General features: G+C 46.4%; 1 protein-coding gene across 4 annotated transcripts in view; it reads left to right on the top strand.

The window, feature by feature from the left end:
- The window catches only part of ZNF423 (zinc finger protein 423), a 208,795-nt gene that overhangs the window by 175,772 nt on the left and 17,689 nt on the right, over positions 1-15,334 (top strand). For 3 of the 4 annotated variants that reach the window (XM_032195621.1, XM_032195620.1, XM_032195623.1), the window contains 2 exons: positions 10,287-10,418; positions 11,953-12,068. The exons of the other annotated variant lie outside the window; for it this stretch is intronic. In XM_032195621.1, the coding sequence (XP_032051512.1) occupies positions 10,287-10,418; positions 11,953-12,068 (248 nt within the window). The remainder of the gene's footprint in view (positions 1-10,286; positions 10,419-11,952; positions 12,069-15,334) is intronic. 4 annotated transcript variants of the gene reach the window in all.

Genomic DNA, 15,334 nt, shown 5'->3' with positions numbered 1-15,334 from the left:
TCTTAGTGCGGATCATTGAATTGGAGCTTAAAGTAAGAACCCACAAGAAAAATGAAGAATAAAATAGTGGGTAGCAGGTCTCTAGCAGACCTTTATTGTATCCTTCTTTTTGGTTCATACAGGGACTCCATGACAGCTTGATTTAGGATCTTATTTTATTTGAGGGAGCAGCTGAAAAGCAGCTTGATTTTTGCTCTCATTTTTCACTCTTCCGTAGTAACTTTAGCAGTGCCGTGTAATACACTGCTTCTCATCTGGGCTTATTAGGTGCAAACTCCTAAATCTGTTTCCAGTTGCGTGAATGCACATCAGGCCCTTCTCTGTGCAGTCCTGCTGCACCTTTGGGCCATTCCACTTACCCTCAGCCCCTCCTGCCCAGGCTCCAGCCCATTTCTGTGCCCGTCCCTGGAGGTGCCCTCCTGGCTGGCACCGCACACAGCCTGCTGTTGGTATTGGCATACGGTTTCTGTGTTCGGTGTTCTGGTTTGTTAGTTGTTTTTTGTTATTTTTTTGGTTTAATGTAACTTCTGGGAAGGAGCAGAGTGGCAGAGGACCTGTGAAGCTGTACAAAGCCACCAGCCTGAGATCTGGGTGAGTTTAAGCAAATACAGCTTTGCAGGAGTCCCACTGTTAATGAGCTGTCAGAGCCTCTGGATGTCATTTCCTTGGCGATGTGCTGCTACGCTCGTGCTTCCCACGGCTGGAGGAGGTAGCACCGTCATAGGCTCAGCACGTCCAGTTCCCCTTCTCTGAGCAAAAATGCAGACTTTCCTCCTGTCTTAGACTAAGTTTTCTGTTACAGCCCTCATATGTTCCTTGGAGCCTGTCTTTGGAGCATAAAAGTTTGCACATGGCTTTCCTCAATGCATTAAAAAGCCAATGACACATCAAATGAAGAAAATGTGTTTCTAAAAATTAAATAAAGCCAAGCTGGCTGTCCTGTTCAGTGGCAGCGTGTCTGCCAGCAGCCATGTGCCTGACTGAGCTGCTCGCATAATAAAGCAGAAAGGGATTTGTTGACAAAGGCAGCACCAGAGCGCTTGGAGGCTGGGGGCCTGGTTGCAGGTCTCTGGCCGTGCCGTGCAGGATGCGTGCAGGCAGCCGTCTGTGTCCCACTGCTGCTCTCCAGGTCCTTTGCTGAACAGAGGCAGCCGCTTGGGCACAAGGGGCGCAGGCGGGCTGGCTCATCCCCAAAGTACAGATGTAAGGGTGGTGCTGTCTGGGGTCAGGCTTTGAGTGTCGGGGTCACAAGCTGTGTGTTAGATGTGTGCCACTGAGAGTAACTTGACAGCGTGTGCTGGGCAGTGTCCTTGGCACTCAGATCTCTTCCCAAAGGTTGTGGGGTTACAGCTCCTCGTATTCGCGGTGAGGATACTTCAGGGGATGTTTTCCCCTTGGACTGGGGGGTGTTAATCAAGCAAATCCCATCAACATCAATGAGGATGCTCGGTGCGTTCACTGACGAATTTTTCCATAGTATGAGAATGTGTCTGCATCATGCAGAGGCGCTTAAGGTATTTTCTTGTTTTCATGCAGATTCTTTGTGACTGCCGTAAGGAATATCATGCCTTACTGCACCTTAGGATTCCTGACTTAAAATGTCTGATAGTTTTTTCATTCTTTTGGGCATATTTGCACTCAATGAGCTTTGAGAGATATTCATGCCATGCAAAATCAGTCACCTATCTGAGCCAGACAGACCTTATTTAGTCACCCATGGTTTTTCTGGTGGCAATGGCATCTCATTTCCATCTCTGATAGCTGCTTGCACCCCCCAGCTCCCTTCCTGGCAGCGGGGAGAGGGAGCGGGATGAGGCAGGCACCAGAGGACGGGGCCTGGGGACCAGAGCCTGGCTGGGGCGGGCTGCGAGGTGGGTGCAGCCCTCCTGGGAACTGGTAAGCTGCAGGGCAGTTCTGCTGAGTGGTCATGCACAGATGTCTAGGTGGCTGTTGTGGTTTTCTCTCCCACCAAGAAAAAGATGAAAGATGCTTCCATCGTTTGGCTCGTCCGCATGCATTGTGAGGAAGAGTTTTTGTCAGGAAGCTGATAACAACGCTGTAACAGGTTGCTTTTTTACTAGAGGCTTGTGCCCAGTGGGAATGTTTCTTAAAAAGAAAAGAATAGAAATTTGTATATAAAAGAAATATATTTGTTTAACCCGAATGGGAGTGTACAAACTGCCCCAAAGCAACAGAAGTGCAGCATTCACCAAGCTCCAAAACTGTTTGGAGATGAACAACAGACGTAATGCTCAAAGTTGGTTTCCACTTGCATTTGTAACTCTTATGCCCACCGTGCTGTTTCCCCAACAACTGTGCTAATGGCAGCTGTTTGAGCACAGCACCAACCAGAGCAAGGGTAGCAGGAGTTACTGTAACTCTAGCCCAACCAACAGAAAGGTATGGTGTTTGTCATAAGTTGATGCTCGAAAGCGTGTTTCTCAGTTAAACCATACATTTCAGTGTTTTCATTTTGTTATGCGTTGTGTTTTTAATCCCTCATTTTTACCATTTTTTTTCTGCTTCCCTGATGCCGTCATGGAAGTGGTTTAAGGCTTTGTCAGAGCCCGTGTGTTGCTGAGTGTCCTCAACAACAACTGGCTTGTAGCCTGCCCGTCACGTTAATGATATACTATTAGAAACCATTCATCTGATGATTAGCTACACAATAGATTTATAGTCTATCATGTCGGTGTATACTTGGGAAACTTTAATCTGGAGATCAGTGCCACACATCAGAGGGAGCTCACATATTTTGAGTGCCAGTGTGCCTCGCACGCCCAGCAGCCGGGACGGGTGCCACGGGGCTCGGAGCCCCCCAGGGCCCCCGGTGTGGGCACAGGCCGGAACGCACCCAGTGCTCGGCCCTTCCAGGGAGGCTGAGCACTGCTTTCCCGTACGCCACTGAGCCTGAGCCACAAGGGTGGAGGCTTTGCCTCTGGCTGTCCTTGCTCAAGCTCTGGTGGCCTCCTTGCCGCCACGGTTGATGCACGCAGGGACAGCAGGTCTGGGTCTGGTGGTGTGGGGGCACCCTGCGGCTCTGGTGGCCCTGGTGCTGAGGCTGTGCAACGTGCCAGGCCTGTGAATCCAGTGGCAAGGGCTTCACCCCCACTGAAACTTGGCTTAAAGCTGTGCATGTTCTAAAAGCACTTGGCATATTCCAGTGGGATGTTTAATATGAGTGTAACGATGGTTTAATTTTAATTTTTAATTTCACAAGAATAGATGCCAAGTGGATACTGGTTACTCCTGTTTGTCTGTATTGAGCTCTTTGATGTGATATTGTCGATAGGATCAGAGGACAGACATACTCCTGGTGTGCAGCAATGCAGGGAGCTGCTGCAAGGCAAGAGAAGAGACCAGGATGTGGAGCAGGGCACGGAGGTTTATTGAGTGATGCAGTGGCATGAGGGATGCCAGCGCAGGGAACGGGCTGTGGGCACGGGCTGGGCTCAGGGACAGTACTTCAGTGTCACCAGGTACTGACACTAACCCTGAGATATTACAGCTGTCAACATATCCAAACACCAGAATACTTGGCCAGGGTCGAGTTGCATGGGAAGCGTACAAGTGTGGTGTTTTTATTCACCTTTAGCTGTTCTTATGGGTTCGTTAGCTTCATCCAAGCTCGTTCTGCGTGTATGTGTATGGGCTTGCGTGCTCGAGGAAGGTGTGTTTTTCTTTCCTTGTACAGATTTTGCATTTCCATGGAAGCCATTGGAGTTACTCCTTAAAGAACTTTTGTGAGGGAAGAGCCAGAATTACCAGACTTCGATCCACGAGGAGTTTTAATATAAGCTATTAAAAAAAAAAAGTGTTTTCACAGAAAGGCTGATAGAGTGTGAAGTTTCTGTGCTAAAGTGTAGCGTGTTTCTATAAATGATCTTTATGCAGTTTCTCCGATTAATATCTACATCTAAAATAAAGCCATGCAGGCAGGGTCCCTCTGGGACTCTGCAGCCAGCAGACAGATGATGCATAGCTTCATGAACTCCTTTGAACTTTCAGACTTTATTTTTATTGTAAACTGAAAATTAAGCTGATGAGGATGGGCTTGGCAGGCCCGTCTTCTGTGGCTGCCATTCAGCTTCCCCCGTGCCGTCACGGAGCAGGCGCTGGAGCAGCGGGCAGAAAGCTGCCCTCGTCCTGGTGGGAAACTCCACACAACCTCATCCCGAGTCCCTCTGGGACCGTGCTTCTTCTTAATGGTCATTTTAATATTGCAGTGTGGTGACATGCACTGGAGGCAGTGAACTCACAAGCTACCTTATAAATAATTTGGCATCTAATTCTGCATATTTTGAGCTGGAGGCCCCCTGAGATGATGAAGAGAGTTTAAAGCCCGTTGTGCGGTAGGGCTAATTTAGTCTGAAAAAAAGAGTACCTGAAAAAGAGGCCACAGCCACATATAGCATGTGCATCACCAGAAGCATTGCAGTTGGTTACCAGAAACCCATCGGTGCTGCTCCAGCACCAGTGGAACTTGCCAGGAGCTCATGTCTCCTAAATCTCCCCAGAATCCCCTAATCCTTTTCCCCTGGGGAAAAGCTGGGGAGCGGGGCAGCCCCTTTGCTTCGTCAGTCCACCGGCAGGGCTGACCATCCGCCAGAAAGCTGTGAAGAAGAGGATGGATTTTAGTGAGTCTCACCCAAAAGCAAATGCATGTTTGGAACACTCGGCATTTTTGTTGGTTTGCCTTCCATAGCTTCCAGAAGAACCAAAGTCCCTGTGTTATCATTTTTCATTAAAATGATGTTTCTAACCACGGTGGACAGCTCTCATATCCCTTGAAAACTTATAATAGTAAAATTGTCATAAGGATGAGGCAGGAATGCAAGATTTTATTAAACAATCTTCAGCTCATAAAAGACATCAGCGTTGTGCCATTCTAGATCATATAAATATATTTCAAAGCAGAATCATATTTCAGCGGAGAGATAAAGCACACAAGAATATGAGGAGCAGATACCAACATAAAATATTAAACCCTTCAAGAAGGGGTGCAGGTGGATGCTTATCCACGCGGGCCAGTCGGGGGGCTCGTGCGGGCTGCGAGCAAGGCAGGACGCCGGCAGTATATCAGCGAGGCCCAGGGCACGGCTGTGCGTGGCGGCTCGTGGCCGTGCTTCGGGCCGGCCGGGGCTTTGGCGTGGCGTTTTGTGCTGCGGGCAGGTGATGGGAGTCCTTCGTCAGGCAGGCGTCAAGGGCAGATATGAGCTCTACCTGGATAAATAAGTATAAATAGTTCTCTTTCTGATATGTGACCAGATTATTTTCCAGTTGATTTCCAGCCAAGGTCCCAAGTGGGCCACAGATCAAAAAAAGATAAGGGTCAGTTACAAGGTTGAGCTCATTCGGCGTTTCCATGGTAACTGACCTCCAGCATCCCTGGGAGGACGGCACCCAGCTCCCCAGGTGACATTTCTGCTGCCACGCCATCAATCCGCTGCCTTTCACCGCCGGGGCCGCCTGAGCAGTGGGGAGCCGCGCCGCACCGCGGCTGTGCCGCCGGCCAGGGAAGGGCTCGGCTCCGTCCTGCGGGATTAATTACAGAAACGCACCGGAGCGATGCGGTCCTAACAGCGGGACAGGGCCTCAGACAACAGCGGCAACGAAGGGATGCCATCTGCACAGCATCGCCCTGTTCCCACCCAAACCTCTGCGAATGCGCCGTCCCCCTGCGGCGCTCCCACCTTGGGCTCAGCCCTGGGCTTTGCCTTCACCCTGGGGTGGGTTGCAGTGAAACCAGCAGTGCGGCGCTGCCAGCCGGCTCTCCCGCAGGCTTTGTTGCAGAGGGGTGTCCATCACTGTCGTCCTCAGCCCCAGCCCCTCGCTCCTCCGCAGCCACATGGAAGAAAAGCTGGGGAAGCTCCTGTTTTTCCCCTGCTATAAATTTTTCCCTTTGCTTCCTTATTTACTGGGGAATGAATTGCATAAACAGAACAGTTTCATGCAGTCTTCATTTTATTTCCCTGCGTTCGTTCCAATTTGTATTTATTTCTATTATAATTAGAGCACTCCTTACATGGCCCGTTTATTTCTACCAGATTTATGAGGTAATGGACAAGAGAAGGTGTTCTGTGAACATGATGTTAATGCTTTGTTACCCTGAATTACGGATTTTCAAAGTTCATTAAAAGTGTGTTTAACTCATGGATGTGTACATCTAAGTACAGCAAAGACGTTCCCTTTTACTGCCTTAATTTGCTGCAGCAAGGTAGCAATATGCTGCTTTGGGGAGCAGTGCTACGGGATGGACACGTTGTGGGGAGCGAGCATCAGATTGCCCTACACGCTATCTCAAATTGGGACTACTGTGGGTATATGGGAAAATTTTGCTTTATTAAATCAAGTTGAAGTTTTAACTAACAATGAAGACAATTCCATTTTTGTTGCTCCAGTTCAAGTTTGTCTTTGGTTTGATAACATGTCGGTACATGACAGTGTTAATGCATCGTTTTATATTGCCATTAATATAGTTATAATTAGAAATGCAGCTGATACAGTACACGGGTTTAATACAGCATTATTAATTATACTGCATCCTCGCCAGGAGGCTGCCAGCGTCAGTTCTCTTAGAGGCTCAGAGGCTGATTGTAATATGTATTAAATGCACATTGCTGCAGCACAAACAGCTTTATGGAGAAGCACATTCCCACTAAAACGGGCAGGATGAGAGCGCTACTAAGCACCCTATCAACACATTTAAAACTATGCTGCAAATGCATTTGAACTTGCAAACAATGAGCGGCGTGCTTCACCACTGCAGTTCAGGCAGGGCTGCGCAGCCCCCTAATCCTCGCTAACAGGCAGTAAATTATGTACCTCAACATTTATACAAATGCCTGCCTTTGACATCAGTGGGCACCACCCAGGTTTCACCTTCAGGATTCAGATAATCAGCTCTCGTTCCTACTGGCTTCCCTCAAGACCAGTATGGAAATAAGTATGTGTCTGCCAGGGATCAAATGCTTTTGGAGACAAAAGTAGGTACTGAAAACATTACAGGATACTATCATCTCCCCATGATACTTTTACACAAAGCGCTCTGTTCCTCTTTTGGCCTGACATAGTTTCAGCCTGACAGAATCCAGCAGGCCTGCTTGTTTTAAACAAGAGCACATCCTATTATTTTTTTGAGAAATGAAGTGTAAAATTAATGCTTATTATTTTCAGCTCGGGAAAAAAAAAAAAAAAAGCAAGAAACCCAAGATTCTTGTTTGCTGTGCATTGCTCGTTTAGTGTTAAAATCAATTGATCCCCGCACAGATACACTTATGGAGAAATGGGAGAAGATCTAGCACAGCGAGCTGTGAAAATCTGCATTTTACTTTACAAATGAGAGGGGCTGCATAATTCACTTGAGTTATGTAGGTCTCTCATAGATGCCTGTCATATTAAAAAAAAAAAAAAAAAAGGAATAAAAATGAGGGAAATGATTATATGTTTTGTGTTCCTGCCGCCCGGCGCCACGTGGTCGGCTGGAGCGTTGGCTGGTGTGCTGCATTGTCAAAGAGCCGCCCCGCGCGCGCCTATATCATCGTATATAATTCAGGAAAGTTATTCTCCAAAGGTGACTGAGTACCCCTACACATGCACCGTGTTGCTGTGTAAAATAATATGCTGTAAAATGCCACGGAGAAGAGAGTGATTATAGCAGCAATTCTATCTATATCTTTGGGCATTTTCATATTTTGAATACACATGCATGAAAAGAGAAGCGTTTGTCATGCTAACCATGGTACTTTTTTCCCCCTTTTTTCTTCCTGGATGGTTTTATAGACACAAGAAATACATAATGGACTCCTGTGGGAGTGGAATAAAAACCCCCACTGGTGAGGAGAAGGCCTTATAATTCAGAAGTGGATTTGCAAATCAAAAGGTCTTGCCTCGAGTGGGATAAATTTCCAGATCTGCAGGAACCCATTATGTTTTATTATTTTTCATTCGAGTTTTAGTTTGTTTGTTATGGGTTTAACTATTTAAAATACTGCAGGGATCAGCCAAGAAAATACACAATCTCTGTTACCTAATTAAACATACCAAGACTGTAAAAATATACTTCAATGGAAATGCTGAATATTGTTCTACTTTTTTAATTTTACTGAAATTGTAGGTATTTAGGCTGCAAAAGGAGCAGTCTTCTAATCAGCAGTATGTGTCTGTCCGTATTTATGAACACACGTGCTCACACAGGACCACGGGCTGTACATGAATCACTGTTTTCCAAATACCCAGTATGTGGAGAGTAGAAAATTAATGTCAAACATGATTTCTCTGATTTACTCGCAGAAGGAATTTGTTCCATTCCCCCAGTATCTGCTTTGTCCTCTCCAAGTTTATTGCAGTGCGCGGCTGCCGTAGCAGCTGTGTGCTGGGCATGCTCGGGATGCGAGGCGCGAGGCGCGGATCCCTCCCCCTGCTTTCCGTCCCTCCGGAGCAGATGGGAAGGGCTGCACGAGGCCAAAACTTTTCAGGCGAGGGCCTGATCCAGGGAGGCAGCCTTACGCCACAGCCGGGGAGAGGGCCAGGTTGGAAACCCGTGCTTCAGAGAGGACAATATGCCCATCCGTGCGGGGTGCCCACACGGAGGGTTGCAAACCTCGCTGTGTCCTCGAGCTATCCCGGTGCCCAGCCACAGCTGCCCAGGGAGCTGGGGGAGCTGCTGCTGTGGCACTGTCAGCACTTTCCTCTTTCTGCTCCTGACTCTTCCCTCTCTTTCCCTTTTCCCTCCCTCCCTCCCCCCCCAGCCCACCCGGTTGCCTCTCCCCACCCCACTCACCGCCTCCCCTGCACCGCTCAGGTTTCCCAGCCATGGGGCAGTGTGGGCAGCTCACCACCTGCTCTGTGCAATTTTTTAAAATTATTATTATTAGTAATAATAATAATAATAATTCTCTTTTTCCTGCTGCCCCATGCAGAGCACCTGTATGGAGCACCCATCCAGCCATGCGTGCCCTGGGCATTGCCCCTCGCTGCAGACGTGGCAGCCACCGAGCTGCTGCTCCAGAGCTCTCTGTTTGCCTGTCCTGGTCCTGGAGCACTAGTGCTCACCTGCCCACCTTGCAAAAGGGCTCTGAGACCCTGGGAGTACCAAAAACCTTATAAGAAAATACTTTCCCTCTGTCTGACCGCTTTAAAACTAATTTAAAATGTTTGTAAGTAAAGACTGTGCGTTTGGAGGCTCACATTGTTTGCAAGATCCCACATTGTCTGCAAGAGGGCAACTCACTGTGTAATGCAGTCAGTTCTTAGGTATCTTGGAACTAAAAATTGAAGTTAGTGAGGTTTGAAAGTGTAAAAACAAAGCTGAGTGTAAATCAACAGACAGTTTGTTTAGTTTTAAAGATGTTCATGACAATTTCATGTGTGCTGCCATAATGAAGGGAAGATGTTTTGAGGAAGTATTTGCAAAAAACACCCACAAAATCTTTAAAATGTAGATGTTTACTGTTATATATTAAATATGTATTATAATCCTGTTTTCTAAATTTCTACTCCTCCCTCATTTCAAGCAAACCAAAAGGTTTCTTTCATGTTTATTGAGGAAATTGACTTAATATGACTTCAATACCTCAAAAAAAGGCCAAAAATATGGAAGTGGGTAAACAGAGAAACATGCCATCTTACAAAATAATAATTGTTGTTATTTATGTTCAGCTAGAAAGTAAATGCTTAAGAATGAATAAAGCTTAAGATACGTGATATGGAAATTATGCTTTAAAATGACATTTACATCCCTTTAATGGTCTATCTGCACCTTGGAAGAAGTTGAGAGAGGGAAAATCAAGGCTGACACTGGTCTGGGCTCCTGCTCCTCTCCCATAGTTTCCTCCTCCTCTGTGTATGCGCAGAGGTGAAGCAGCCTGCTTCCAGTGGTGTTGGTTGAACTCACACTTGAAATGCTGTCAGAGAGCTCAGTAATTCACACCCAGCGCAGCCGTGTCCTTCCTCTGCGGCAGGACGCGAGGTGGAGCGGCACGGTGCCGTCAGGAGCCCGGCCGGGTGTGCAGGCTGCCGGCGGCTTGATCCCAGCCCCGCTTCCATCCCGGCTGAAAATGAGTGCCCCTAAATGACCAAGTGACTTGGGGCCCCTAAGTGTGACTTGCTGCTGCTCACCTGAGCGCTTCACATGAGTGGCTCAGCCGGCTCTCGTAGCGGGGCCACGGCGATGGCTGCGGGTCCGTGACGTTGCGCGCGCCGGCACCGGCGTTTCTCGCTGGCTGCTGCATCCCAGACGCTAATGTGCTGTGTCACTAACAAGTTGTATCATTTGAACCTTGCAGAGGAAGGCATCAATCATGAGTGCAAGCTGTGTAACCAGATGTTTGACTCTCCGGCAAAGCTCCTGTGTCACCTGATTGAGCACAGCTTTGAGGGGATGGGAGGCACATTCAAATGCCCTGTTTGTTTCACAGGTAAGACAGGGAGACCGAGACAAGCCTCAGTGTGCATGGCTTGATCCAGAAATGACACTCAGGGGATTTGTAAAATACTGTATGCCTCTTCTCAGGAAGAGAAATACTATGCTTGGAAATGTTCAAAATAGCCCCTGTCTAGAACAGCAGCACTGGGTGTTTGACACCGTGCAGCGCTGCCCAAACGCAGCAGGCTGTGCGGTGCTGCTTGCGATGAGAAGCCTTTCAGCCTGCACCTTGTGCTCTGAAGGGGAGATGGGTCTCCAAGCACGCAACTTGCAAGGCATGGACCTGTTCTTGCCAGCCCTCCCACACCTGAGTGAGGGCTCTGTCTGAGGCCAGTGGTGAGCCTCACATGAGTAATGGCTCATAAGATCAAACCACACAACAGTTAGTTCTGACAGCTCCTCTCTCAAAGATTTCTTTAAGGCCAGCTTGCTCATCTTGGAGCATTTCCAACTCCTTTCCTAACAGTGCCTATCTGAGTGCCTGCTCTGTGTCCTTCCCCATGGTTCATTTTCAGCTGTCTCACCAGTGTAAGTCATGTTGGGTGAGCTTGCTTAATGGATCTGCAGGATGCATTTTAAGGGTGCCTTTTACAAACTTTTCAATAAGTTTCCAAATAGTTACCATCTAACTGCTTAGAGATGACTCTCACACACTTGTGGCTGTGGAGCAGGTGTCAGTAAGGGGCTGCAGGTCAGCTCCTGCAGTTCCTTAGGATTTGGCCCACAGGTTGAGAACCTGCTTCTTGCGAGCTTGGAGTTAACTTTTCCTTTCCTGAAACATGCCTTACTGTAACTCTTTGACTGCATGTCTTTAATTCTGCTGAAGAATCTTTTTTTCATATACCAGTGAACAGTCATATAAGATGAGACAAAAATTAAGCAAGATGTTTTTAAGCAGCTACAGCTGGAGTTCAGTGTCCTGCACTTCACTTGTTGAAGTCAGGATAATTGCCAATTCAAAATCATAATGTAGGTGTTGTTATTTTTGTAATATTTTTAAATGATATTTTATTATTTTTATTTTTAATACTGAAAGGACAGCCCATTTAGAAGGTCTAAAAATTGTGACAGTCTGCCCTTTCAGGTTCACGTGCCTGGTGTCTGCCAGAAATGCTGTTCTGGGCACGCATCTTCCAGACCAGCCACCAAGGCCTCTCCTGGCCCAGTTGTCCTGCATTAAAAATGCATCCAATGCACCTGCCGTGGGCCCAGGGCTCCCTGCAGGAGCAGTGACGTCCTCTCCTCAGTCTGATGATTGAGTTCTTCCAGTCACCCGTGGACAGTGTTAGCTTTATGTGAAATATCAAAAATCCATACAGGATTTAGAGTCTGTTAGAAGTAAGCTGACTGCCAGCCTGGAGACTCTAAATTGACTACTTGTAAGGAAATTCTGCTGAACCAAGTGTATTGGCACTTCTCTGGCTGATATCCTTGGATTTTCTAGAGTCTTTGAAATCATAAAGTGCAGTTCAGGATGGGATGTGTTATATGAAGCAATCCTAACTAATTGTTCTATGTTATTTCAGTTTTTGTACAGGCAAATAAACTGCAGCAGCACATCTTTGCAGTCCATGGACAGGAAGATAAAATTTATGACTGTTCCCAGTGCCCACAGAAGTTCTTCTTTCAAACAGAGCTTCAGGTATGTTTGCAACAGGAGTAAAAGCAAAGCTAAAGCCTTTGATTTGTCTGTGTGCAACCATCACCCTTGTGCAGTGTTTAGAAAAAGTGCACAGCCCCAGTATGGTCTCTGCTCCTGCTCTTAAACAGTCTCTCAGCTGCCTTCTGCCACCCTGGGTGCTATCAGGAGAGAAGGGTCTCAGAGCATGGCTGGAATAAATAAATAAGACAAGACAGATATCATGATTCTTTGAGTATTTCTCTTGACAGTAGAGTTGCTACTTCCTGACATGTCTACGTCAAACACCTTGTAAATAATTTCTTTTTCTCTATTAATAATTGAGGGACTGATTAACATACAAAGACTAAGCAAATGGTAGGCTGCCCCCTCCCCTTCCTTGCTGCTAAGTCACATGTAAAGGAATTTTCCCCACCTAGGTACAAGAGCAAAGCACTGGTGCAGCTGAACACAATGCTTCATTAGAGGCTCCACCAAGACAATAGCACTTTAATAAGCAGCAGCTTGTACAAACCAGGTGTCACATCCTGCTTTCCTAGGGGGCTACAGTCCCTTCAGCTTTAGCCCCTGCAAAGCCGGTGCTTGTCCTGCATTCCTGGCTGCAGTGAGCGTTTTACGGGGACCAGACCCTGATTGGGATGTGCTGCTGGAGCTGCTCTTGGGGTCCTGGCCCCAGGGATCACTTCAGGGCCCCGCTGGTGAGGCTGGGTTTTAAATCACACTGATCCTTTGATGCTAAACCCTTAGATGCTACAGCCTCTGTGGGGCATTAACTTTGTGCTGCTCCAGCAGCAGAGCCAGGTCCTGTGGGCGTGCTGCCTCCCAGGGAAATGGGCTGCTGAGCTGCAGCTTTCACAGGGCTCACGGGGAGGTTGCTGCCCTGGCCTTCCTCGTCAGGCGTGTTTACCTGCGCAGCACTGCCACAAAAACACTGCTGCTGTCTGCTGGCAAATGCAGGATTTTTACAGGGTGGTACCGTATGCCTCATTTAAATCTATTAGCTTTATAAACCGTGATTTACTTAAACTTTGGAGGGTTTTTATTTATCTTGCTGAATTCCCAAGCTGCTGCCTCTTGTGTCGTGCTGTCACGCTGTGGAAGGATGGTTGATCTTTTCACTTTGTTGATTTTATTTTTTTGTCTCCCAGGGGAATCTCTTCTTTCCCTTGTTCTAGCAACCTGATTTGCATAAGTGTACAAAAGTTTTAACTATACCTTGTTAATATTTTAATAAAGTCAGCAGATTTTGGTTTGTGTGTTGTCACTACAAATGTTTTATGAAGGCAGCAGTGGCTTGCAAAGCCAGCTCTGAGTTTTCCTCCCATTTTTCCTTTAAAGTGGTGTTTGGTCAAGATGCCAGCACAATTAAAATGGGTGTACTGGCTTCCTAGGCCACTGCATTAACCTTTACAATCAGATGGTCAAATAAAGAGAACCTTGGAGAACCTTGTTAAATTATAGTCTTAACAGTGGCTTTTTTTTTTATTATTTATTTTTTTTGCAATTAACAGTTTTAATTACATAGTGTTTCAATTCTGAAGTGCTGTGCGTTGCAAAATTGCTGCAAATAGCAGCCTTAATCAGATAAATTGTAACTGTAATTTTCCAGTTTCCATGCAGGATTGGCGTGTGTTTAAAATTTCTCTGCTTATAATAATTACACAAGTCGCTTTGAATGGTGTTGGCTGAATGAAAATTCAATACTTAGCTGCAGAGTTTCAGTCCTTATTTCAGGGCTGACTCGAAAAGGTGTTTACTTGATGCCAGGGATTTTATTAATTTGGATACCTGAGCCAAGGAGGACACACAATTTGTGCATAAATCAGTTAGAAACGCTCAAGACTCTTGATCCAGTCTGAGTTGCATGATTATCTCTCCAGTTACTGATTTGCAAGCTATCTGTTCCAAATTTCTCAACTGTGCATGATATTTTTGTTAAGTAAGGAAGACTCAGTATTATTTTAGTGAGCCAGTTGTTCAGTTGCTAGTTAGATGTGCATAAACCTTAATAGTGCAACTGTTCTTAGGTGGGAAAATCACCGTCCATCAAATGGTTCTGCTGGATGGATTTGACTGTTCAGTTCTGATCTTGCTTTCCTACTGGTGTAAACAACAACTATTCCTTTTTAGTCAAAATATGAACCTATGCCTTGTTTATTTCTGCATTTTTTTTAAATGAAACCACTGAAAATACTTCTGGGGGGGAGGGGAGAAGGGCATTCAAATATTTCATGAAGAAATTAAGAGGTATGCTCACAAAAAAAAAAAAAGGAAAAAGAGGGTGGAGAAAATGACATGCAAAGCAGGAAAAGGCAACTTCTAGAGATGTCTTGGGCTAGGAATTAGCCCTGCTGACTTGTAAACATTTCTTTGAACAGTTACCTTGAACATAATGCATGTTAAGAAGGCCATATGTGTGCTGTGTGATGGAAAAAGGTCGCCACTCTGAGCGTGCAGCTTAGTGCTTGGGGCAAATCCTGCTTCAGCAGCATAACGCTCTTAAAACTCTCAAGCCCTCTCTTCATTTGTAAACTAGCAGTTGTGTTTTAGTAAGTGTTTATGCTTTGTTTGCGCTGTCTGATGGAGCCATAAAACCACGGCTTAAGGAAGCTGGGAGGAATAGGGCTGGCTTAATAAGCTGTGGAAATTCTGGTGTGAATCTGGAGTGATGAGTCAGTGAGGTTATGCTGATACTGCCAGAGGAAAAGAAAACAGAAGTTATTTAACTGGTTATGTTATCTCACTGGAAATGAGGAAACAAAACACGGCACGGTTAAGTATGAAGCACAGTGGAAATGGTACGTGTGATAACCCAGCGTGCCCTTAGGGCAGGGGAGGAGAGGCAAGCAGCTCCTAGTTCCTCACATCCTGTTTGCAGAGACTGACAACCATGAATATGATGAAAATACCCTGGAAAAAAAAAAAAGAAGTAAATTTATACCTAATTCATAATACATCAAGGCTGTGGCATTTCATTCCTCCTGCTGAAGTGTGCTTACTGAAACAAGCAGAGAGGTGGGCTCTGGGGGGTCCCTCGCAGGTAGGGCAGAAGGATCCCTTTGAAACTGAGCTCGCTCTGTGGGACTGGTCAGGAGGTGACTGCCTGCCACCGTGGCACACAGGGGGGTGAACCAGCTCTTTGACAACTGAGATCTGGGGTTTTACTATGTAAAGTGTAGTAGGGAGCTCTGCCCACTCCAGAGATGGGTCAGAAATCATGGTTCGTAATGGGTGCTGAGAATTATGTTTGTGGCATTATTCACGGCTGA

Source organism: Aythya fuligula, chromosome 12 (genome assembly GCF_009819795.1).
Source record: "Aythya fuligula isolate bAytFul2 chromosome 12, bAytFul2.pri, whole genome shotgun sequence".
Taxonomy (NCBI): Eukaryota; Metazoa; Chordata; class Aves; order Anseriformes; family Anatidae; genus Aythya; species Aythya fuligula.
Note: the sequence above shows the minus strand (reverse complement) of the source record. Positions and strands in the feature narration are given on the sequence as shown.